Genomic DNA, 24,123 nt, shown 5'->3' with positions numbered 1-24,123 from the left:
GCAGGTTAAGATAACTATTTGAACCCCATGGGCATCACACTGACCCACATGTTTACCCTGTGATTTTACATTTTGATCCACGAGTGATTGCAAAATCAATGCCAAGACCTACCCATTAGCATAGAGGCACATTTATAGTTCTCCATTAAGTTATCACTGTAGTTAGCATCTGAGGACTATCTGGTAACCCTTCAGCTTCAAAATTGCTTTTCAACCCCTGCCTACCCACCTCCAGGCTTCCCTTTCTTTCCTTCACTTTCCATGACTGCTTTCCCTTTTACGTCTTGTTCTGTTTCATTATCATAATTTATTTGGCCCTGATCTGACTACAGATTTGGAAGCAAAAAGCTCAGTATCTTCAGCACAAACAGAACAAAGCAGAAGCTACAACTGTGAAAAGAAAAGCATCCTGCTCAGAAGTTCCTGTGAAAGTGAAAGGTAGGGCAGCCCGGGTGGCTCAGTGGTTTAGCGCCGCCTTCAGCCCAGGGTGTGATCCTGGAAACCCGGGATTGAGGCCCACGTCGGGCTCCCTTGCGTGGAGCCTGCTTCTCCCTCTGCCTGTGTCTCTGCCTCTCTCTCTCTCTCTCTCTCTCTCTCTCTCTCTCTGTCTCTCATGAATGAATAAATAAATTCTTTAAAAGAAAAAAAAAAAGTGAAAGGTAGTGACTATAGCCCTCTCATCCTTAGAGTGTTGTGAATCTTGCTGCCTTACTAGAAATTGGGAGAGCAGCTATATCAGAAGCAGATCTTGATACCCAGATGTTATTACTGAATATTACAGGTTGCAAAAAATTGTAGAAAATGTAAATCAGAAGTTAGCAAACTTTTTTTAAGAGGCCAGAGAGTAAATACTTTAGGTCTTGTGTCTTTATGTCCATATTCTCTGTCACATATTCTTCTTTATTTTTTCTACAACCATATAAAAATGTAAAGCCATGTTTAGCTTACAGGCTGTACAAAACAAGTGATGGGCCATATCTGGCCCACAGTCCAAAGCTTTGCTAATGCCTGGTATAACTCATAAAGGAGGAAAACTGTAAGAACATTTGTATGGTGTTCCAGGCCACGGGTGAGCTTTATCTCTCTGTTTCATCTCTGTCCTCAGCTTCCTCTGCAGGAGTACTGTCACCCCAAAAGAAATCCCCACCCACCACCATGCTGTTGCCAGCCTCTCCAGCCAAAGCCCCTGAGACAGAACCCATTGATGTTGCTGCTCATCTACAGCTACTGGGAGAGTCCTTAAGCCTCATTGGACACCGCCTGCAGGAAACTGAGGTCAGTGTGACTGTCAGCATAGCCTGTTTCTGATAGGATGTGAATCCATTTACTTCTTCCACATACATCCATTGAGCAACTACTACTGTGTGCTAGATTATGCAGGTGCTCAGGAGACAATGACAAAGAAGATACATGCTAGTAAAAACATCTAGAGATTTGGAATCTTCCTACTGGCCTTCAAAGTTTACACTTACACCATCCTATTGAACAATGGTACAAAAAGGAGTTAGAATCTCCTGTAACTTGGGATGCCTGCGTGCTCAGTGGCTGAGGATCTGCCTTTGGCTTAGGTCATGATCCCGGTGTACTGGGATCAAGTCCCGTGTATGCTCTCCATAGGGAGCTTCCTTCTCCCTCTGCCTATGTCTCTGCCTCTCTCTCTCTCTCTGTCTCTCACGAATAAATAAAAAAAAATTTTTTTAAAAGAATCTCCTATAACTTTTTTCCCCATTTTTACTGAGATACAATTGACATATAATCCTGTAACTCACTTTGATTTTTTTAAAAATGCAATGGGGAAAAAATGAATACAAATCCCATGGAAGTTTTAATCACTAGGACAGTTTGAATTTTTGCACATTTCCAATAAAGTCTCGAATAAACAGAGTAAGCTGTATGGGAGATTAAGAGTGCCTCTACTTCTCTGAAAATGGATAGCAAGGGGCACCCTGGGTGGCACAGTCCGTTAAGGGTCTGACTGGGTTTTTGGCTCAGGCCAAGATCTTGGTCATGAGACTGAGCCCTGTGTCACAGGGCTGAGTACAGAGTCCGTTCAGTGCCTCTGCCTCTGCCCCCCACCCCCACCCATGTGCTCTCTCTTATGTTCTCTAAAATAAATAAATAAATAAATCCAGAAAGAAAGAGAAAGGAAAGAAAGAAAGAAAGAAAGAAAGAAAGAAAGAAAGAAAGAAAGAAAGAAAGGGAGAGAAAGAGAGAGAAAGGGAAGGAAAGGAAAAAAGAAAGAAAGAAAAAAAAGAAAAGAAAAGAAGTAGCAAGTAGGGAAATTGAGGTTCTCAAGCTCTTCATTACTCAGCGTTGAATTATACAGTGCTATGTGCCCTAGGGACATCTTTGTCCTTTTAAGCTTCAATTTCAAAATCACTTAACCTGCAAAGCTGTCATGTTCCATTTCTATTACCATATTCAGTTTCTAATCATATTGCCCCCTTGGCTAACTCAGTAGTGTATCTCAGGTTTCCACTGGGTCCTAATAGGACATTCCAGCAAAGAAATCAGTCTCAGCTACTAAAGCCATTTATTTCTAAGCTGAGAAGTCAGTATAGGAGTATAAAACCATTCACTTGCTTCTCTGTGGAAGTCGAATTATTATGCAACAAATAAAATGCCAGAGGCGACAAAAAATGAAAATTATCTAAGTTTTTTGGCTAATTTCAATAACTTAGCAAATTTCAAAACAACTAAGTATTTTCATATAGACTCATATATTTGAATAGATCTAGATATTTCCAGAGTAAAATATTCTGGGATCCTTATTTATTTTTCATACTTAGTCATTCTTAGTTTCCTAAAAGGTTAGAAGTAAAAATGATTTGTTTTATGCACCTTCCATACTCCACACTTCCCCCAATATTTCCATTTAGTTTGGCAAATACTTATTAAGTATGTAGACATTATTCCAAAAATGTGGGGGAGTAGAAAATCTGACTTGCTTCCTGATGGTATCATTAGAAAACTTACAGTCTCACTAGAAAGGTAGAACATATACATAATCGGCAGTTGAAACAAGCCAGAGGGGATCCCTGGGTGGCTCCAGCAGTTTGGTGCCTGCCTTCAGCCCAGGGTGTGATCCTGGAAACCCGGGATTGAGGCCCACGTCGGGCTCCCTTGCGTGGAGCCTGCTTCTCCCTCTGCCTGTGTCTCTGCCTCTCTCTCTCTCTCTCTCTCTGTCTCTCATGAATGAATAAATAAATTCTTTAAAAGAAAAAAAAAAAGTGAAAGGTAGTGACCTATAGCCCTCTCATCCTTAGAGTGTTGTGAATCTTGCTGCCTTACTAGAAATTGGGAGAGCAGCTATATCAGAAGCAGATCTTGATACCCAGATGTTATTACTGAATATTACAGGTTGCAAAAAATTGTAGAAAATGTAAATCAGAAGTTAGCAAACTTTTTTTAAGAGGCCAGAGAGTAAATACTTTAGGTCTTGTGTCTTTATGTCCATATTCTCTGTCACATATTCTTCTTTATTTTTTCTACAACCATATAAAAATGTAAAGCCATGTTTAGCTTACAGGCTGTACAAAACAAGTGATGGGCCATATCTGGCCCACAGTCCAAAGCTTTGCTAATGCCTGGTATAACTCATAAAGGAGGAAAACTGTAAGAACATTTGTATGGTGTTCCAGGCCACGGGTGAGCTTTATCTCTCTGTTTCATCTCTGTCCTCAGCTTCCTCTGCAGGAGTACTGTCACCCCAAAAGAAATCCCCACCCACCACCATGCTGTTGCCAGCCTCTCCAGCCAAAGCCCCTGAGACAGAACCCATTGATGTTGCTGCTCATCTACAGCTACTGGGAGAGTCCTTAAGCCTCATTGGACACCGCCTGCAGGAAACTGAGGTCAGTGTGACTGTCAGCATAGCCTGTTTCTGATAGGATGTGAATCCATTTACTTCTTCCACATACATCCATTGAGCAACTACTACTGTGTGCTAGATTATGCAGGTGCTCAGGAGACAATGACAAAGAAGATACATGCTAGTAAAAACATCTAGAGATTTGGAATCTTCCTACTGGCCTTCAAAGTTTACACTTACACCATCCTATTGAACAATGGTACAAAAAGGAGTTAGAATCTCCTGTAACTTGGGATGCCTGCGTGCTCAGTGGCTGAGGATCTGCCTTTGGCTTAGGTCATGATCCCGGTGTACTGGGATCAAGTCCCGTGTATGCTCTCCATAGGGAGCTTCCTTCTCCCTCTGCCTATGTCTCTGCCTCTCTCTCTCTCTCTGTCTCTCACGAATAAATAAAAAAAAATTTTTTTAAAAGAATCTCCTATAACTTTTTTCCCCATTTTTACTGAGATACAATTGACATATAATCCTGTAACTCACTTTGATTTTTTTAAAAATGCAATGGGGAAAAAATGAATACAAATCCCATGGAAGTTTTAATCACTAGGACAGTTTGAATTTTTGCACATTTCCAATAAAGTCTCGAATAAACAGAGTAAGCTGTATGGGAGATTAAGAGTGCCTCTACTTCTCTGAAAATGGATAGCAAGGGGCACCCTGGGTGGCACAGTCCGTTAAGGGTCTGACTGGGTTTTTGGCTCAGGCCAAGATCTTGGTCATGAGACTGAGCCCTGTGTCACAGGGCTGAGTACAGAGTCCGTTCAGTGCCTCTGCCTCTGCCCCCCACCCCCACCCATGTGCTCTCTCTTATGTTCTCTAAAATAAATAAATAAATAAATCCAGAAAGAAAGAGAAAGGAAAGAAAGAAAGAAAGAAAGAAAGAAAGAAAGAAAGAAAGAAAGAAAGAAAGGGAGAGAAAGAGAGAGAAAGGGAAGGAAAGGAAAAAAGAAAGAAAGAAAAAAAAGAAAAGAAAAGAAGTAGCAAGTAGGGAAATTGAGGTTCTCAAGCTCTTCATTACTCAGCGTTGAATTATACAGTGCTATGTGCCCTAGGGACATCTTTGTCCTTTTAAGCTTCAATTTCAAAATCACTTAACCTGCAAAGCTGTCATGTTCCATTTCTATTACCATATTCAGTTTCTAATCATATTGCCCCCTTGGCTAACTCAGTAGTGTATCTCAGGTTTCCACTGGGTCCTAATAGGACATTCCAGCAAAGAAATCAGTCTCAGCTACTAAAGCCATTTATTTCTAAGCTGAGAAGTCAGTATAGGAGTATAAAACCATTCACTTGCTTCTCTGTGGAAGTCGAATTATTATGCAACAAATAAAATGCCAGAGGCGACAAAAAATGAAAATTATCTAAGTTTTTTGGCTAATTTCAATAACTTAGCAAATTTCAAAACAACTAAGTATTTTCATATAGACTCATATATTTGAATAGATCTAGATATTTCCAGAGTAAAATATTCTGGGATCCTTATTTATTTTTCATACTTAGTCATTCTTAGTTTCCTAAAAGGTTAGAAGTAAAAATGATTTGTTTTATGCACCTTCCATACTCCACACTTCCCCCAATATTTCCATTTAGTTTGGCAAATACTTATTAAGTATGTAGACATTATTCCAAAAATGTGGGGGAGTAGAAAATCTGACTTGCTTCCTGATGGTATCATTAGAAAACTTACAGTCTCACTAGAAAGGTAGAACATATACATAATCGGCAGTTGAAACAAGCCAGAGGGGATCCCTGGGTGGCTCCAGCAGTTTGGTGCCTGCCTTCAGCCCAGGGTGTGATCCTGAAGTCCCGGGATCGAGTCCCACATCCGGCTTCTGCATGGAGCCTGCTTCTCTCTCTGCCTGTGTCTCTGCCTCTCTCTCTCTGTGTGTATCTCTCGTGAATAAATAAATTAAAACATATAAAAATCTTTTTAAAAAATAAATAAAATAAGCCAGCTTCTGAGAGCAGCTGCTTTGAGAGAGTAACACATACACATGACCAGAAAAGGGAAAAACTTGCACAGGTTCCCCAGCCCACTCTATTTTATGTAACGAACAGTCTTGTTGAGATACAGATCACACACCATAAAGTTCACCTTTTTGGAACTGTAGAATTTAGTGGTTTTCAGTATATTCACAGAATCGTGGCCCCATCACTACCTAATTACAGAACATTTTCTTTACTCCCAAAGGAAACTCCACACCCATTAGCAGTAATTCCCCACCCGCTCTAGTCCACCTTTTTGCAGGCTTCAGTCACTTGCATATATCCTCACAATTTTGCGATTTCCCTGTATTACTCACACTGTTATTTATCTTATAGTTTTTTGTTTTTTTTTTTTTTAAGATTTTATTTATTTATTCTTGAGAGATAGAAGGGGAGACAGAGCCAGAGACACAGGCAGAGGGAGAAGCAGGCTCCATGCACCGGGAGCCCGACGTGGGATTCGATCCCGGGTCTCCAGGATCGTGCCCCGGGCCAAAGGCAGGCGCCAAACCGCTGCGCCACCCAGGGGTCCCTATCTTATATTTTTATTTAAATAAATCTATCTGCTTTCACAATGCTATCCTTGACATCACAAAACTGATATTCTAATTTTTTTTAATACTGTATATCACGGTAGGTATATATCAAGATAATTAATGTTCACCTATATGCCTATATAGAAATTACATACTCTACTCTAAGGAACCTATATAGAAATTACATACTATACTCTAAGGAACATGGATGTCACTCATTTATAGATTGGATAGTAGGAGCCTAATAAAATTTTTTTTTTTTAATTTTTTTTTATTTTATTTATTTATGATAGGCACACAGTGAGAGAGAGAGGCAGAGACACAGGCAGAGGGAGAAGCAGGCTCCATGCACCGGGAGCCTGACGTGGGATTCGATCCCGGGTCTCCAGGATCGCGCCCTGGGCCAAAGGCAGGCGCCAAACCGCTGCGCCACCCAGGGATCCCCGGAGCCTAATAAAATTAAGTGACTATTACAAGTTGACACACTGTGACAGAGCCCAACCTGTGTTGCCCCTAACCCTGACTCCCTCTGTTGCTCTGTGCTAGCTGATGCAGAGAGAGTAGCTAGAGAACAAAGAGAGTTAGGGGGAGTCAGGAGAGGTTTTCTGGTTCAAAACCAGATAACCGTACGCATCTGTGTTTCTCGACCTCAGGATCTTCTGCAGAAATGGATGAGAGGAGCCCCAGTGGGGCTATAGGCCCCCCACTCCCACTTTAACCAAACCTTCTAGCTGTTTTACATTTTGGAATTCCACACCAGGTTTCTTATGTTTAAGTTTTTATTTAAATTCCAGTTAGTTAACATAGAGTGTAATATTAGTTTCAGATATACAGTATAGTGATTCCATACTTCATACATCACCTGGTGCTCATCCTGACAAGTATGCTCCTGAAATCCCATCACCTGTTTCACCCATTCCTCTGCTCACCTCCCCTCTGGTAGCCATCAGTTTGTTCTCTATAGTTAAGAATCTGTTTCTTGGTTTGCCTCTCTCTCTCTCTCTTTTTAAGATTTTATTTACTTATTTGAGGGAGAGAGCGTGAGTGTGAGGGGCACAGGGAGAGGAAGAGAGAATCTTAAGCGGACTCCATGCTGAGCATGAAGCCTAACATGGGTTCCATCTCAGGACCCTGAGATCTCAACCTGAGCCAAAACCAAGGGTTATACGCTCAGACAACTGATCCACCCAGGCATCCCATCTCTCTCTCTTTTTTCCCCCATTGTTCATTTGTTTTGTTTCTTCCTAACATCAGGTTTTATTTGAAAAAAGGTTTTACTTCTAAAATGATGACAATTGGGCAGCCCCGGTGGCACAGCGGTTCAGCGCCACCTGCAGCCTGGGGTGTGATCCTGGGGACCCTGGATCGAGTCCCACGTCAGGCTCCCTGCATGGAGCCTGCTTCTCCCTCTGCCTGTGCCTCTGCCCCCCTCTCTCTGTGTGTCTCTATGAATAAATAAATAAAATCTTTAAAAATAAATAAATAATAAATAAAATGATGACAATTTAGAATATCTAACATGTAAGGCAAAAAGGAAGGCTGGAAATTAAGGCCATAGCCCAAATTATAGAAGGTCTTAGATGCTCTCAAATGTTTATACTCTACTATTGAGGAACTGCAGGAATTTTTTTTGAGTAGGGAGGGATTTGATCAGAGCTCTCATTTGGCTTTCTCTGAAAATATCTTCTATTTTAGATTGGGAATGAAGAGAGACCCAAATTGGGGGAAAGTTCCCTAACAATAGTAAGGCAGTCCAGACCAGTTAGCAATTAATAATGTTATTCCATTACTTTTACCCTACAGTTAACTATAGCTGATATTTTATGTCTGATTCTCCTAATGAATTATAAGCAACTTGAGGGCAGAAATCATATCCTATTCCTTTTTATACCCTCTCCATAACCACTGGTGTTCTGCATATAGTAAGTCCTCACTAAATAGTTGTTGAATTAATTCAAATCTTTGTCACATCTGGACTGCTTTCTCAGCCGTCTTTGGTTCAGAGTGCTTCATGTGGATCCTTTCATGAAATTCACACTGCTGCTTTGTGGGCCAGAATTTGTGTTCCCCTTCTTTTACAGAAGAAATAGAAAGACTCAGAGAGGCTAAGTAACTTGCTCTGGAATTCAGCCCCAAGTGCTAAAACAGGCTTGAATTTTGTGGTGCAACCTTGAGGTCCATTCTCTTAACCCCTTGCTGCATAGCCTCCCTTGAGAGGAGGAGAGGGGGAAGGAAGAGTCAGCTTTGGCAAGGCATTGAGACTGGACAGTCGTGTGGATAGTGGTGAGTTTAGCAGAGAAGAGATGCTAAGAGTAGAGGAGGTGATTGATTTCTCTTTATACCATGTTGAGATCTAGAAGCACAGTGAGAGACCTAGCAGGCAGCCAGAAGTGCAGTTTGGGAGACGAAGATGTTGGTAATAATGATAAGAACTACTCATACTTTTTGAACACTTGCCAAATAACCGGGACAATCCCAAGTACCTTATACCTTTTATTTCCCTTAATCCCCTGTGCGTAGGCTCATTAACGGATATAGCATAAGAAGCATCTTGGCCCAGGACTGAAGCAGTGAGTGAGGGCCCTTCACAGCCCTGAGCCCAGGGCTCTTCTCTCTCAGACACTGCTGTGCTGCCTCCCTAGATGGCATAGTCCCACAGGGCTTCTGGTGAAAGCAGATGATACCAGAGCAGGATAGGCACACTGGCAGCAAGTAGTCTTATTTCTTACCTGTTTGAATCACAGGGGGAGAAACATTGTGAGTTGTGCAAGATGTTAAAATTTGAAGTAAACCTGATTCACTTCTTTCTGAGAGTGAACAACTCAACCCAGAAAAGTTGTATCATCAGCTATCAGAAACCACATACGTGGAGAAGTACACATATGTTTACGTTAAATGTTAGCATGTAGGGCTGTAGAACTCTCATAGTTAACACATTTGAGCTATATTCGTGGAGTTGCACACATAACCTCCACAAATCTTCCCAGGAGCTTTCCAGAGTAGATTGATTTAAGTCATGACCCTTCGTTGCACAGAGGGTAAGATGAGTTAGGAACATAGAAAAGGAACCTGGGAAGGTATTGTAAAAGTTTTCTTTTTAAAGGATTCACAGAGTTATCAAAGCAGATAACTTCCATTTCTGCTGCAAGTTGCAGAGAACTGGCAAGACTTAAAAAACAATGTGAAGAAACCAACTCGATCAGGAGTGGGACTCGAGTTACAACCTGCTGTCTCTTCCTGCTCTCCTTTCAGGGCATGGTGGCTGTGTCTGGCAGTTTGTCAGTGCTTCTGGATTCCATTATCTGTGCGCTTGGCCCCTTGGCGTGTCTGACCACACAACTACCTGAACTGAACGGCTGTCCCAAACAGGTCTTGGTGAGTTTTCCTTGTTTTCCTTGGATTTTTTTCAGCCAGACCCCTTGGTAGCCGTGGAGGCCCTACCTTAACGAGCTCTATCAGGCACAGGCTTGTAAGGCTTCCCGGCAGATGGCACCCCCTCTGTATATTGGCCCATGAATGTGGTACCGTACAGTGCCCTCAGTGCAACTAGAAAACAGGCCATTTCCCAAAACAGTCCAGCCCTTAGGGAGCTGCAGCTCCTCTGGTGCCTATCTTCTCCTCTACCCAAAGAAAGTACACAAGTCTTCTGCCTCTCCTCAAGGGTTCATGGGAAGAGCCAGCAGAGAAGCTCCTAGCATAGTAGACAGCAGTGTGCCAGCTTTTAGCTCACACTGCTCTCTCCAACTCTCAACTCCCTCCTCTGAACAGAGAACTAGGCCCCAGGGAACTAAGATAAAGTACTCTTCAGCTAAACCTTTTCCCTTGTTTTGCAGTCAAACACACTAGACAACATTGCTTACATCATGCCTGGACTGTGACCACAAAGAGTCCCGGGACAGAGACCTTATCCTCCTCCATTGCTGGTTTGTGTATATATGACTGTTCCAGATCCCTTCACTGGCCTCTGGGTGTAGGTTTTAAATTTTTATATATATACATATAAATATATATATATATATATATATATAAAGTGTACAATATATACATAGGACTGTAATTACTTTGCTTTTAATAATTTTATGAAATGGCAAAGGTTTAGCCAAGAAGAAACCTTGGCATGAATATGGGCTTGGGATTCCTTTTTCTCCTGTGGTGGATAAATCTGCCTTAAAAATCAATGTAACTTAGGGGCTGGGGGCTTGTTCTGGGTGCCAAGGGCATCTCTTTATGGACAGCTAAAATGTGATTTTTTTCCAAACTCAGTTGTACCTCCAGACCCATCACTGACCATTTGCCTTACCTGTCTTACAGTTGGAAATGTAATAGGAAAGATTATGGGAAGATGCCAGTTGAGTGAACGTACAAAGCCTTTCAACTTGAAGTGACCTAGGTAGGAAGTGATGAAATCATTCCCATCTTACAGTTACTGCAGTGGCTTAGGTGAACTTCGTAGGGGGTTCATTCCAATTCCTGCTATACCGGTGTCCATGTCTCAAAATTTCTTGTAATCATTGGTACCATTAGCAGCCTCAGTAGGGGCCAAGGAGTTATGTGAGCCCCAGCAGCATAAAACACCTTGGAGAGTGTAAAGCTGTTACTGCACAAATTGAACTGCATATATTGTGAGCTGACCCAGAATATTTCATCTGTAGAGCTAACTGCTGGTATCTTCCATCGGCAGCATTAGCTTAGGCACTGAGTCCTCACAGGTTTTTGCTGCTTAGTTGCTTGATGGTTGGGAAAGATGAACTTTGCCCAGCATGATTCTTGGGTTCATCCTGTTGGCTCGCCTGGTGGGCAGATAGATACCCAGTGTTCTGCATTCCACACATAAGTGAATTGCAAAAAAAGTACTCGATTCTCATGTAGGTTTATTTATGTGTGCGTGTGAATGTGTGTTTTAATTATGTGTATTTAACTCTTTAAAATCTCTTTGATTTTAATTTATCCTGTAAATTTCTGTATATATAATTTAATAACAAAAGCCTCCACCAGCAACAGCATGTGGAAGATACAGATTTGTCATTTCTTGCCTCCTCCTTTCCTTTGGTCTCCTCTGAAAACTCCAAATCATCTACATTTTAAGGTATCGTGCCTCAAAAAGGAATCATTATGCCGGGATTCTAATTCTTTCTAATTTAATAATGTCAAGAAAGCAAAATTAAAAGGAATGTTACCGTTCCCAACTCCCCACTTTTCCAAAGAACCAGACTTGTGCTTCCCAGTTCCAAAGAAGACAGTTGAGCACTTCAGGGTTGTTTTTCAATTTGGTGTGAGATTCCCTGCCAAAACCGAGCTCTGGGTAACTGCTTTCTTCCCCTGGCCTAGACAGAGCACTACCATGTCAAAGTAGATCTTTGAGTACTGAGCAGCCAGCCTGCACCTGACTTAACCCCTTCCCTTCTCCCCACCAGTGTGCTCATGGGGCTTTGTTTCCTGAAGGTACTCTGGCTGCTGACTGGCCCTTAGCTCAGAGCAGTCGTGAAGCTTAATTGGGGAAACAGAAGGAAACGGGTATGTTTGGGAACCAAAATCAAGGAGCAGAAAACTGGATTTGATTTCGCTTGTTAGACCCTGTGCCACACCTCATCTGTACCAATGGAAGTTTCCTGTTTGACCCAGGGTCTATCAGGGAGGGGCCTGGAAGACATGGATTAGCACGGAAGAAGTCAGTCCTACCCTTGTCATTTGTGCACATTAATGAAATCCTGATGAGGACCTGCTTTATGTTTGTTTGTTTTCCTTTCAAACCCAACCCTACTGTATTTGTATTTAAATTTGTACACATTTGTATAATAATCTGTACCTTGTGGTATTTGGTACTATTAGAGGAAAAACTTTGGATTCAGACCTTCTTGGAGTTTTTATATCATTGTTTTATTTTGTTTTTTAAATAAATTCTAGTGGTTTGATCCAAATCCCATTACAGTTGTATAAAGAAATAAAATTTTGTACTTATATTATTAAAAATCACATTTTTAATATTTGTAGTCCAGTCTCAGGTATCTTTTCCCTGTTGCTGACCAAGTTGCTGTGAAATACTAAAACCTGTCATTTTCTACTGATATCCCACTGCGATTTTCTTAAAAAGAAAAATCTGTCTGGAATGAGGCCAAGTTTCTGATCTTAGCCATTTTCCTTTAAAAAAAAAAAAAAGATTTTATTTATTTATTCATGAGAGACACAGAGAGAGAGAGAGAGAGAGAGAGACACACACAGGCAGAGGGAGAAGCAGGCTCCATGCAGGGAGCCCGATGTGGGACTGGATCCTCGGATTCCAGGATCACACCCTGAGCCAAAGGCAGGCGCCAAACCACTGAGCCACCCAGGGACCCCCTTAGCCATTTTCCTAACGTACATCTTGCTCGGTCTCTATCAACTTTTACATTGTAGAGTCTCTTACTCTCTTGCAAACTAAAAACCAGTGGCTCTGATAAGAGGAGCTCTATTCACTGATAGATGAAGTTGTATATACTCTACAGTGTTGGCCTAACACAAGAAAATATCAGTTGTGTATTAAGGATCACATATGAACCACATGCTTAGACATGATACATTTCATGCTGTTTTAGTCCTGTCCTAATGAGTGATGTTGGATAAGTCACTTCGCCTTTATGGGTGTCTGAAGTCCCACCAGTAAATTAGCGTTAAGGTCACTCCCACCTCCAAGCCCACTGCCAGCCAGCCTGAAACAAATGTCTAGTAACACAGTGACCATTTAATATATGGAGATCTGACCTCTTAAGGTTAAAATTTCAACATAAACCCAAGGTGTTACTAGTCATAAATAGTGGAATATGACCTCTTACGGAGAGCCTATAAGAAAGAGACCAAGAGTGCTAAGTGACAAGAGTGATTTCCATGTTTTCTCTCACTGAATCTGCCCATGAGCCTCAAGAGGTAAAGGTAAAGGTACCTTACCCCCTTTACAGATGAGACAGGTGCAGAAAAGTGCTCTTCCTGGGTTTGCACAGCTAGAAAAGGGCAAAGCCAGAAGCAGCACATGATAACAGCAGATCCAGGCCTAGGTTCCCTTCTGCCCCAAATCACTTTCACAGTCAGATCATGTATGGAATCCATCAGAATCCTCTGTTCTCTACAGTCCTGAGCAAATGGAATCATAGGAAGACTCCTGAGACTTTTCCACTGTTCCAATGTCCATTTGTCCTGGCTGGCTTCTACTAGGCAGGCCTCACATTTCTCGTCATACTATTATTGTCTTTCAACTTTGGAGGCAGAGGATCTTGAGTTTTGTCTAAAAGGACTTGAAGGATATAATAGATTACATTCCATTATGCAATATGTCAGTCTTAGGACATATTTACCCTCAAGAAGGCATTTGATATCAATATTACTTTTAAAAAAACTAAAGCAGATTGTTTACCAAATGAGTTTGTTCCTTGTTAGCAAACACTTCAAAACAAAACAAAAGGCTCTATGCTGAGTGTGGGGCTTAAACTCAGGACTTGAGAACAAGAGTTATGTACTTTACCAACTGAGCCAACCAGGCGCCCCTTAGCAATCACTTTTCAAGATTTTATTTATGGGACGCTTGGATGGCTCAGCGGTTGAGTGTCTGCCTTCGGCTCAGGTCCTAATCCTGGAATCCAGGATCCAGTCCCGCATTGGGTTCCCTGCAGGGAGCCTGCTTCTCCTTCTGCCTGTGTCTCTGCCTCTCTCTCTCTATCTCTCATAAATAAATAAAAAATCTTTTAAAAAATATTTATTCATGAGAGACAGAGGCAGTGACACAGGCAGAGGGAGAAGCAGACTCCCCACAGGGAGACGGACGCAGGACTTGATCCCAGGACCCTGGGATCACAACCTGAGCCGAAGGCAGACGCTCAACCACTGAGCCAGCCAGGTGCCCAACAATCACTTTTAAAATACGGTTTTGATCAGTTTTATACTACATTTAATGTTTGCCATTTACATTCCTGTCTTTTGTGTTGGCAAATCCACGTTTCCATTTCTTATTTAAGAACTATACGGTATTCTGTTTGCATGAAATTGATATGATTTCACTCCCTGTTTGAGAGTATGGGTGTTGTTTCTGCTTTCACCATGAAGGATACAACTTGTGGCTGTTTAATTCTTGTCAATATAGCCAAGATCTTCTGCCCATAATCACTTTAAACCAGAGTGGTGCAAGGAGGTAAGAACTTCATTCAGGGAAATAACCACGTAACATGAGCATGTTAAAGGTTGCTAATGGAAGAATTCAAAAGAAGTTTATGCTAAAATATCCTCCGTACAACTGCAATGTGCTTAAATGAAGAAAAACATGTAAGGTACCTGACATGGAAGTCATCTTAAATGTACATCCTCCCACCCCTTTATAGTCCAAATACATTATTTGGCAGGTTGATTTAAATTTTCAGGGGAGGGACGCCTGGGTGACTCAGCGGTTGAGCATCTGCCTTTGGCCCAGGGCATGATCCTGGATCCCAGGATCAAGTCCCACATCGGGCTCCTTGCATGGAGCCTGCTTCTCCTCCTTCTGCCTGTGTCTCTGCCTCAGTCTCTGTGTCTCTCATGAATAAATAAATAAAATATTTTAAAATAAATAAATTTTCAGGGGAAACTGGATGGCTCATTCAGTTAAGCTTCTGACATCAGCTCAGGTCATGATCTCAGGATCCTGGGATCCAGCCCTGCTGGGGTGGGGGAGAGGACTCTGCTTGTGGTTCTCCCTCTGCCTCTCCCCCTGCTCGCTTTCTCTCTCTCTCAAATAAAATCTCTAAAAATAAATACGTTTTCATATATTAGTCACTGTGCTAGACAATGATGGTGAGTCAAGTAGACATAGTATACCAGCCCTCACGGAGTAGCTAGCCTGGTGAGGAGAAGGGCATTTATGAATAGGTCTCATGAGCACTGTTGAAGCACAGGAGTACATGACTTCCATAAAGTTCTTATATTGTACAGTAAAGGTATCAGCCCCTGTATGCTCAAACAGGTCAACATAAGGAAGTGATTAACTTCTAGCTTAGATTCTCCCATCATCCTATATTTGTACAATTACCAGCCTTTCCAATTGGGGACACCTGGGTGATTCAATGGTTGAGCATCTGCCTTCAGCTCAGGGTGTGATCCTGGGGTCCTGGGGTCTGTCTCCCCACCGCGAGCCTGCCTCTCCTGCCTATGTCTCTGATAGATAAATAAATAAAATCTTTTATTTTTTTTAAATCACATACTGTGGTGGATTAAGTACTAAAGCTCCCAGCAGTAGCCCAGACTACCAAAGCAGTGATTATTGTATCTAGACTGCATATGATCAAAAGAATAAAGCATAATAGGTCAGACCTGATCTAATGTGTGGGTGAAATATCTAAAACATGGTACACAGGAAGGTTGAAGAAGACAGCAGAATCCTAGAACTAGGAAAGGCCTTTGAGATTCTTAAAGTCCGTAACTTGGGGTCCACTGACTTCTGGGACCCCAGGAAGTCCCTGACGTTAAATTATCTCTCTGCTCTTTTTTTTTCAGAAAGGTTGATGGTTTTCTTCAAGTCCTCAAAGGAGCCTATGACCTAAAAAAAATTAAAAAAAATTAAAAAGTTATACAGTCCTTGATCTAATTCCAGCATCCGTTAAAAATGGAAGCTCGCTGGTCCCAGGCCCACCTGTGACCACCTCCGGTGCCTCTGCTACTCCGGGCTCCAGCCCGCTCCTCGCTGCGGGTCACTGGGCTGGTTCTGTGTCCAGGGAGGAAGCGCTCTGTCGGGGCAGGGAGGCGACGAGCCAGAGATGCTGTCGCCCCCAGCGGTGGGGGCGTGGCCTAGCGACGTCCCCGGAGTGAAACCGGGTCTGAGCTTGCCCTGTGACCTTACCCCAGGCATCTCCCGGCTCCGAGACCCTGTTCGACTGAAGCGCGCGGTGCTGGGCCACGCCCTTAAATAAGGCCTGGGGCGGGGCTTGGAGAGGCCACGCCCCTGGCCCGCCCCGGCCTCACGTCGTGCGTGACGTCCGCAGACGCCGAGTGAGTTGCGTGAGGTCATCGCCCTCCGCCTCGCTCGAGGGGCGAGGCCTGTGGCCTTCACGTCAGGGGCGGGGCCTGTGGCCGCGCTCGCCTCCCTACGCCCCGCCTCCACAGGCGCCTCCTCGCGGACCGTCCGGCGCGTCACGTGACGGGTCGGCAGCGCGGCGGTTGCCGTCAGCTGATTCCCCGGGTTGGCGGCTGAGGCGCCGGCAGCGATGGACTTTCTCCTGGGAAACCCGTTCAGCTCTCCGGTGGGCCAGCGCATCGGTGAGTCCCCGGAGCGCCGCCTAGCCCCGCCGCAGGGCCCCGCACCCAGCCTCGGTCCCCCGGGGGTCCCCCGGGGCGCCTCCAGGTCCCAAGCCACCCTCTGGAGGGAGGCTGGGAGAACTAGGCTGGCGTGTCTCTCCCCGGCCTGGCCCCGCCCAGCCTCCCGCCCACCTTGATTGACAACAGCCGCGCTCCACTAGGAAGCCTCGCCTTGTGATGGATGCCTACGCTAGCCAATAGCAAAAGAAAGGGGGCGGGTCCTGGTGGCCGCGGCTCAGCCAATGCGTGGCTGCTGGGGTCCCGAATCCAGGGAGAAAGTTTTGGGGCTGAAGGGGAAGCGTGGTTTACGGTCCTCGGGCCCCTGGCCGGTCTCCCTCGTCCCTTCCCCAGCCCGGGTCTGGCCGCCGGGGCCTGGCCGTCTCCCTCTTGGCTCGCCAGGCTCTCGGGACACAGATACCGGAGAGGGGCTAGAAGCCCATTCGCCCAGGATCAGGAGACGCGCTCGGCGTCGGGGCCGGCGACTTGCGGGGACCAGGCCCGGCAGCCCTGCTGCGCGCGGCCCCCGGCCAGACCCTGGCGAACCCGCCAGACCAGCAGCAGCCGGCTGCACGGTCGCAGGCTCCCCGAGCTGGAAGCGATCTCAGGAACCTCCTGAGTCCGCCTCCTTCGTTTCTCATAGGCGGGTGGGCCAGGCACAGGCACTCTGGCCGGAGGCACAGGCTCACTCCGAGCCGCGGCCTCCCGACTCTTCCTGCCCTCTGTTGACATCGCCTCCTCTGTTTCCTCCTCACCTATAATTAGGGGCATGTTAATAGCCCCTGCTTCCGTGGGGTTGTTGTGAAGCTTCAGCTCCTTAATAATTGTAAAGTACTGGGAACCGTGCCTGGCACATGGCCCTGCTAATATAAAACAAAGTGATAATATATATTTATCGTCATTGTTAGGGAGATTCCAGGAAGTGAGGGTCAGGAATCCCTGGAAATAGCTGTGTGGAGAGTCTCCTAGGTGCTCCTTGCTGTGCATCAGCACCGGGAGGAACCACAGGCCCTGGGCCACACAGCTAACACTTCCCCTTTGGGACAGCCTGGATGTGCCTCCCCGCATTAGGAAACTGTGATATTCTCCCTTCGTCCTCTTGATGTAAGCCCTTAGCGTTCAGTCTAGACTGGGAAAATTGGACCTTTTAGACATTTTTCCCTTTCTTATGGTCTTGGAAGCCAAACTTCACTTAACTGTCAACCCAGCTCTGCGATGTCATCGGCACCAAGGCTGTCAGTGGCTCTTGTGAGGTTTTGTAATCAGACTTCTCCAAGAGGAGAGTAGAAGTCCAGGATTAATTTGCGAACCAGAGCACTCCTGGACCAAGGAGGTGAAGCTGCCCTCTGAGGAACACCCTCCCCACTGCCTGCCACACACACCCCGCAATGAGTCATTATTTTGGAGCTGAAAAGAGAAAGTGGCTCTCCCCTCATCTTTGTTTCTCCAACAACAGATACCACTGCTCTCATCACATGCCAAGTTTGAGACTTCCTACTTTAAAACAAAAAATTCTGACCTTCAAAGTCAGCCACATTTGCTGAACCTTTGTAGAAAAGCTCACCTGGGCTCTGGGCTTTAGCTAGTCAAAGAAAACAGCTTCTCTTCCTATCCTGAGGGTTGCCTGTCTGTGGCAAGAAATACTCTGTCCAAAGAGAATACTACTAAGTCATAATACTTCAGAGCCCAAACCAAATTTTACTCCTGGAAGGATCCTTACCCTGGGGGTCTTCTAACTCAGGGTTCTCATCAGAATTCCCTGGAAAACTTGTTAAAGACAGATGGCTGACTGGGCCCCACCCCCACGAGTTTCTGACTCTGTAGGTCTGGAGTTTGCCCAAGAATATGCATTACTGACAAATTCCCAGGTGATGCTAATGCCACTGGATTGGAAACCACATATTGAAAACCTCCATTCTAGCCCATCCCCTTCATTTTACACAGGAGAAGACAGAGGCTGGAGAGAAGGTGGAGACTCTGACTCACCCAAGCCCCCAGTGAATTGGTAGTGAAGTGTGATGAACTCCCCAGAACCAATGAAATTTGAACCAAAGCTGAGGAGGCTCTCAAAGTAGAATTAAATGAAGAATAGCTGCCATTTGAGCAAATGCCTTCAGTATTCCACATGTTTTCTCTTTTAGAGAAAGAGATTGGCTGTGATTATTGATGATCTAGTAGTTCTGTAAACTATAGTAGTAAAATAATCTCAAGGTTGCCAACTCCACCCCCCTATTGTGAGTAGGGCCCTGTAGAATTGGCATCCCTGAGCACAGCGAGTTCCAGTGGTACTTATCAGGGATGTCACTCAACTCATAAAGCTCTCATCCACCCTCATACCCAAGCACCTTCGTGGAATGCCTGCTCCAGTGTGCATCCTTCAAAGCTCAGACATTGTCACCTCCTCCCTGAGGCCTTCCCTGACCCCCTTCCTGACCCCTTCAGATCCAGCTGTCGGTTTCATGCTCTTCCATCATCCCCACTCCTCAGGCTTCTTCATTCTCTGCCTTTGGGCTCTGAGCCTCTACTTCCTCCTGGGTGGAATGGTGGCTACAAGAGCATCTGCCTCTCTGGGTTGGGTGGTAGTGAGAGTGAAGTGAGGACCACCACCCCCCCGCCCCGCCCCGGGAGTGCCTGGCACATTGTGAGTGAGTTAGCTCTTGCTGTCCTCATCATTGTTTCTATTATTTCCACCATCGCACACTAATGGAGCCCTGTCCCATTCTGTTAGTAGTTGCACATATGTGTCTCCCCAGCTAGACTAGACTTCCTGAGAGCAGGGACTGGACCTTACGGGTCAGGACCCTCGGCACCTGGCATGGTTGCTAGCCCATAGTAGGAGGGAAGAAAGGGGAAAAAGAAAGTGACCTCTTGTGAGCAAATACCATGTGCCAGGGACCATGCTGGTACCCTGGTTATTAATATCCACGGTGACCCTATAAGGTTTTGCTGTTTTTTCCATTTTACCAGAAGTGTGAGGGAACATATCATCTCACAGCTACTCAGGGTCAGAATCCAGACCCAGGTTTCTCTGGCCCAGAGCACCCATCCTCTCCTATGCCTCACCACTGGCTGATCAGTGCATACTTGGGATTTATGTTAGTCCCGCCTTCCAAGAGCCACAGATTAGCTTTGCTGATTATGGTATACACGTGAGTCTATGCACATTGCCAGGTCACTCAGCCTTATCGTTCAGTAGGAGAGCTTCCCAAGAGCAGCAGCCAGTGGCTGAAAGGGTTCCAGATAATTAGCACTAGATGGTGTTGACAGAGCCCTCTCCTTGCAAGGATTTCAAAACCCTTCCCAGTATCCTCTGAGGACAGATCCTATGGGTTGTTTCATACACAGACGTCAGAAGGCAACCCAAGAAGCCCATTGTCCATTTCTGACCGTCAGCTCACCCCTGGCACTTTGAGTCAGAGATCCAGCTGACTCAGAAAGCAAGCTGCAAACAACAGATGCTGTAAATATGGGCAATCCCTGAGGACCAGCCCCCAGTGCTTGGGGTGGAGATGGTGGTAACTAGATATGATGGGAGAACTCAGAGCCTAAGGCCAAGCTCTGGGATGGACAGGAGAGGGGAAGAAGTCAGGCAAAGCTGCCCTTGGATCCACAAAGACCAAGCCAGGGGAGCCGCAGGAAGGAGTTGTAGAGGGGAGACGCCATGTGCATGTTAGTAGGGAGAACACCCTGGGCCCTCTGGAGTGCCATTTTGGGAGTGATGAGCTGGAAATCAAATTGGCTGCTCAAGCGATGTCGTCAAGGGAATGGCAAGCTGGGAGGCAGGAGACTTAGGCCCAGCTCCAGTTCTCCTCCTGACTATGGCATGTCCCCTCTCTGTTGCCCATAGCCTGTCTGTAATGGGCTACCATTCTCTATCTACTTTCAGAGCACTGATGAGGAACAGCCTAGGGGACAGTTAAAGGACAGGGAAGGATGGACACTAGAGGGAAGAAGGGCCTTGAGAGGAGAGGTAGAACAGCTCCACAGGCTTGGAGGGCAGAGAGCGACGTCACCGAGGGGAGCTCAGGGTCAGCACAGGCAACCCTAGCATCTGGCACATGTGTTGCATGCTCCCCACTGCTGGAGGGGTGAAGGCAGAGGCCAGAGGGGAGGGAGGCTGTAAGGAGGATTCCCACAGTGGCTGCCAGGAAGGACTCGACCAGGATTTGCAAACTTTCTGGAAGGGGCTAGACAGTAAATATTTACGGTTTTGTGGACCTGTGGACCCTGTCATGACCACTCAGCTCTGCCCTTACGGCATAAAGGCAGCATGGACCATGTGTAGGTGAATGGGCAGGACTGCGTTCCAGTCAGACTGTTTATGGGCACCAACACGTGAATTTCATATCATTTTCACATGTCATGAAATAATACTCTTTGAATTTGTTTTCAACCATTTAAAACTATGAAAACCGTTCTTAGCCTGTGGGCCATACGAAAGCACTCTCACTTGGCACATGTGTTCATTGTTTGCTGACCTGGATCAGACCAGCTGGCCACATGCAGAGCGATGAAGGCAGCATTCTTCAGAGTGGGATCCCAAAGAACCCCACGTCACAGATGCCCAGGAGGCTCCAGCCCTGAGACTCAGACTACCTCCTACTTCCCAAAGTGTGCCCTGGGGCACCCTCATGTCTTAAAGCTCCAGTGCCCCGATCTGTTAGTGCTGGAGCCAGCTCAGAGTACAAGTCTTTGTCAGGAAAGTAATAGGGAACGATGTCAAGAAAGGACTTTGTGTCAACTGGCTACATAGTACGTGCTGCGGTAAGGCATCCCGGATGAGTTCTTGAGTCGCACAAGATGGTCTGAGCCCTGGTTCAGCCTCCACCAGCTTCATTACCTGGGCCAGTTACATAACCTCCTTGCTCCTCAGTTTCACCTCTGTAGGATAAGGACAATAATAGCATGTATCACTTGGGGCTGCTGTTCTGCCGTGTTGGGAGGTTGTGGTGTTGGGAAGCACTCAGCCCAGTGCCTGCCAGACAGTAAGTGGCTATTAGCTGCTGTGATCTTTCTTACTGGTGTTATCATCATCGCTGGGGCATAGTCTACATTAGTGACAGAGCCAAAGCATCAACCCAGTGCCACGGCTCCAGTGCAGCCTCTGTGTTGGCCTGGTGTCACTGGGCCATGCGCAGTCTCCGGCTGGTGGCAGCCACATTCATAGACAGGTCAGGTTTCAGGCTGTGGGGTGGATCCGATTCTTCCCTGGGAATTAAAGCCTTTGCCTGATCCTGCGGATAGAACTGGTGAATAGGTTTTGTTCCCTCACTGAGCTCAAAGAAATAAGAGTAAAGTGCCGGATTTCCGCTCTTCTGGTTTTAGAAAACAAAACAAAACAGAACAGAACCTTCAGTGTCTTCTAATTAACTTGGAGCCATCACCCCGTGAGAAACGGGATTCAGGACAAGTTAACTCTTTACTTCCTTACCAAGGAGGTCTCAGTCTAGGCTAGCACTCTGTAGACTGCTGCTCTGTAGACTGCTGTCCTTCGTGTGCCACCTTTAGGATTTATATCTGTCCTGTGCCACCTTTCATTTTATTTTCAGAGTATTTTCTTTTTATTGGCTCACTGTTTTTAATATGACCTCATCTTGTGTAATTATATCCATGAAATCATGAAATAACTCATGTTTGTTTTTCTCTTCTACATCAAAGTAAATATGTGACTCTAAAAATGGCCAAGTTTGCCTGTGAGCCCACCTGACGTGATCCTGCAAAGCACCTTTGGGTCACTCTGATGCCAGCAGTCTGAATAGGGTCAGAACTTAGACCCTGCATCAGAAGATCTGGTGTCAGGCGCCTACTCTGCCCTTTCCTGGCACTTCCTGTGTCTCCCAGGCAGGTGACAAAACCTCTGAGACCCCTGCCTCCACGAACATTGGAAAGAACACTGAAAAGTGCTGTGGAGAACCAAACTGCTGTGTGAGATCTGTGGGTGGAACTGGGCTTTGTTCCTGATGAGGAGGGAGGAGAAGATCCAGGAGGGAAGGGAAGAGCCAGGGCCAAGGGGGAGGTAAGGAGAGAACAGAGCCCACCAGACTGCATGGGGCAGAGACCCACAGAATCTAAGAGTGCACAGGTGTCCCCTGTTTGATGGGAACTTGTTTGCATTGATACAGTATAAACCCTGGTGTGTCTAACTTGATGTGTCAACTTGGCTGGGCCATGGTATGCACAGATATTTGCGAAGCATTATTCTAGATGTTTCCGTGAAGTTATTTTTCAGAGGAGATCAGTAGACTTTGAGTAAAGCAGATTGTTCTCCACGGTGTGGGTGGGCCTCATCTAATTAAGTGACAGTCGTAATAGCAGAAAGGCTGGCCTCCCTAGATGAGGGAATTCCGCCAGCAGACGGCCTTCGGACTCACGCTCCTCTGTTCCCTAGGGCTCCAGCCTGCTGGCCTGCCAGCCATGCAGATTTTGAACTTGCCAAGCCTCCACATTCATGTGAGCCAATCCAAAGAAATAGATTTATCTCAATAGGTAGAGAGAGATGAGAGAAAGAGGAACCGACAGGGGGAGGGGGTGTCGTCAGTAACGTCTTTTACACTCACAGTGGAGGAGGGAAAAGAATGTAACGGGCACCTTGGCCAGCCACGTCAAGCCTCTCCTCTCAGCCTTGCCCCCTCTTACCAGACAGTTTTGCCAAAGCCACTCCTCGTAACTGAAATGTTCTGCAGTTAGGGCTATAGTTAGTTACATTGACTTTCAAATTGTGGGTTGCAGAAGTAATGCCCTCTGTAAGGTATTTCAGAGTTCCTCTTGTGGCCTGTGGTTGCAGAATGGCAGGAGAGAGGCAGCCAGAGTTTTAAGGAAGACAGCTCAGCGACTTAGGAAACTGGTAGAACTTTCCACTGGGTCTGAAGAGACTTGTTCATTTGGAGCATAGGCCTCGAGTTTGCTGGCCGAGAAAAAAATGGCTCTGTATGTGTGTTATTTAAAAACCTTTTATTGTGGGGGCTGCCTGCCTGGGCAGCTCAGTCCATTAAGCATCTTACTCTTGATCTCAGTTCGGGTCTTGATCTCAGGGTCGTGAGTTCAAGCCCCATGTTGAGCTCCATGCTGAGTGTGGAGCTGGGTGTTGAAACTTTCAAATGTTAATTGTTTGATTGATATTTTTGTAGTCAATAACATTTGTTTTCATGATCGCTGTGTGCTAGGTAGGATACAAAGCACTTGAAATGCATTCCCTCATTTCCTCCTCAGACAGCCCTGGGAAGTGAATGATTTTTTTTTTTTTTTAAATCCCATGATGCAGGGGAGAAACTGAGATACGGAGAGTTTAAGGAATTCATTCCGGATGGGGGCACCTGGCTGGCTCAGTCAGTAGCGCATGTGATGCTTGATCTTGGGGTCATGAGTTCAAGTCCCACATTAGGTGTAGAGTTTAAATAATTTTTTCCTTAAAGGGGAATTCACTCAAGGTCCCACAGCCAGTGAGTCAGG

The 24,123-nt window shown here is 45.4% G+C and overlaps 2 protein-coding genes across 7 annotated transcripts in view; both read left to right on the top strand.

The window, feature by feature from the left end:
- The window catches only part of HMGXB4 (HMG-box containing 4), a 33,961-nt gene extending 21,601 nt beyond the window's left edge, over window positions 1-12,360 (top strand). For all 6 annotated transcript variants that reach the window (XM_041756199.1, XM_041756198.1, XM_041756200.1 and 3 more), the window contains 4 exons: window positions 333-438; window positions 1,106-1,275; window positions 9,643-9,765; window positions 10,224-12,360. In XM_041756199.1, coding sequence (XP_041612133.1) covers window positions 333-438; window positions 1,106-1,275; window positions 9,643-9,765; window positions 10,224-10,268 — 444 coding nt within the window. In that variant the 3' untranslated portion in view covers window positions 10,269-12,360. The remainder of the gene's footprint in view (window positions 1-332; window positions 439-1,105; window positions 1,276-9,642; window positions 9,766-10,223) is intronic.
- Window positions 12,361-16,483: 4,123 nt separating this feature from the next.
- Window positions 16,484-24,123, top strand: part of TOM1 (target of myb1 membrane trafficking protein) — a 39,284-nt gene continuing 31,644 nt past the window's right edge. Inside the window, exon 1 of the mRNA XM_041755905.1 lies at window positions 16,484-16,638. Within this exon, the coding sequence (XP_041611839.1) occupies window positions 16,587-16,638 (52 nt within the window). The 5' untranslated portion in view covers window positions 16,484-16,586. The remainder of the gene's footprint in view (window positions 16,639-24,123) is intronic.

The sequence above is a fragment of the Vulpes lagopus genome, chromosome 5 (genome assembly GCF_018345385.1).
Source record: "Vulpes lagopus strain Blue_001 chromosome 5, ASM1834538v1, whole genome shotgun sequence".
NCBI lineage: Eukaryota > Metazoa > Chordata > Mammalia > Carnivora > Canidae > Vulpes > Vulpes lagopus.
This window is presented reverse-complemented; position numbering and strand designations above follow the sequence as displayed.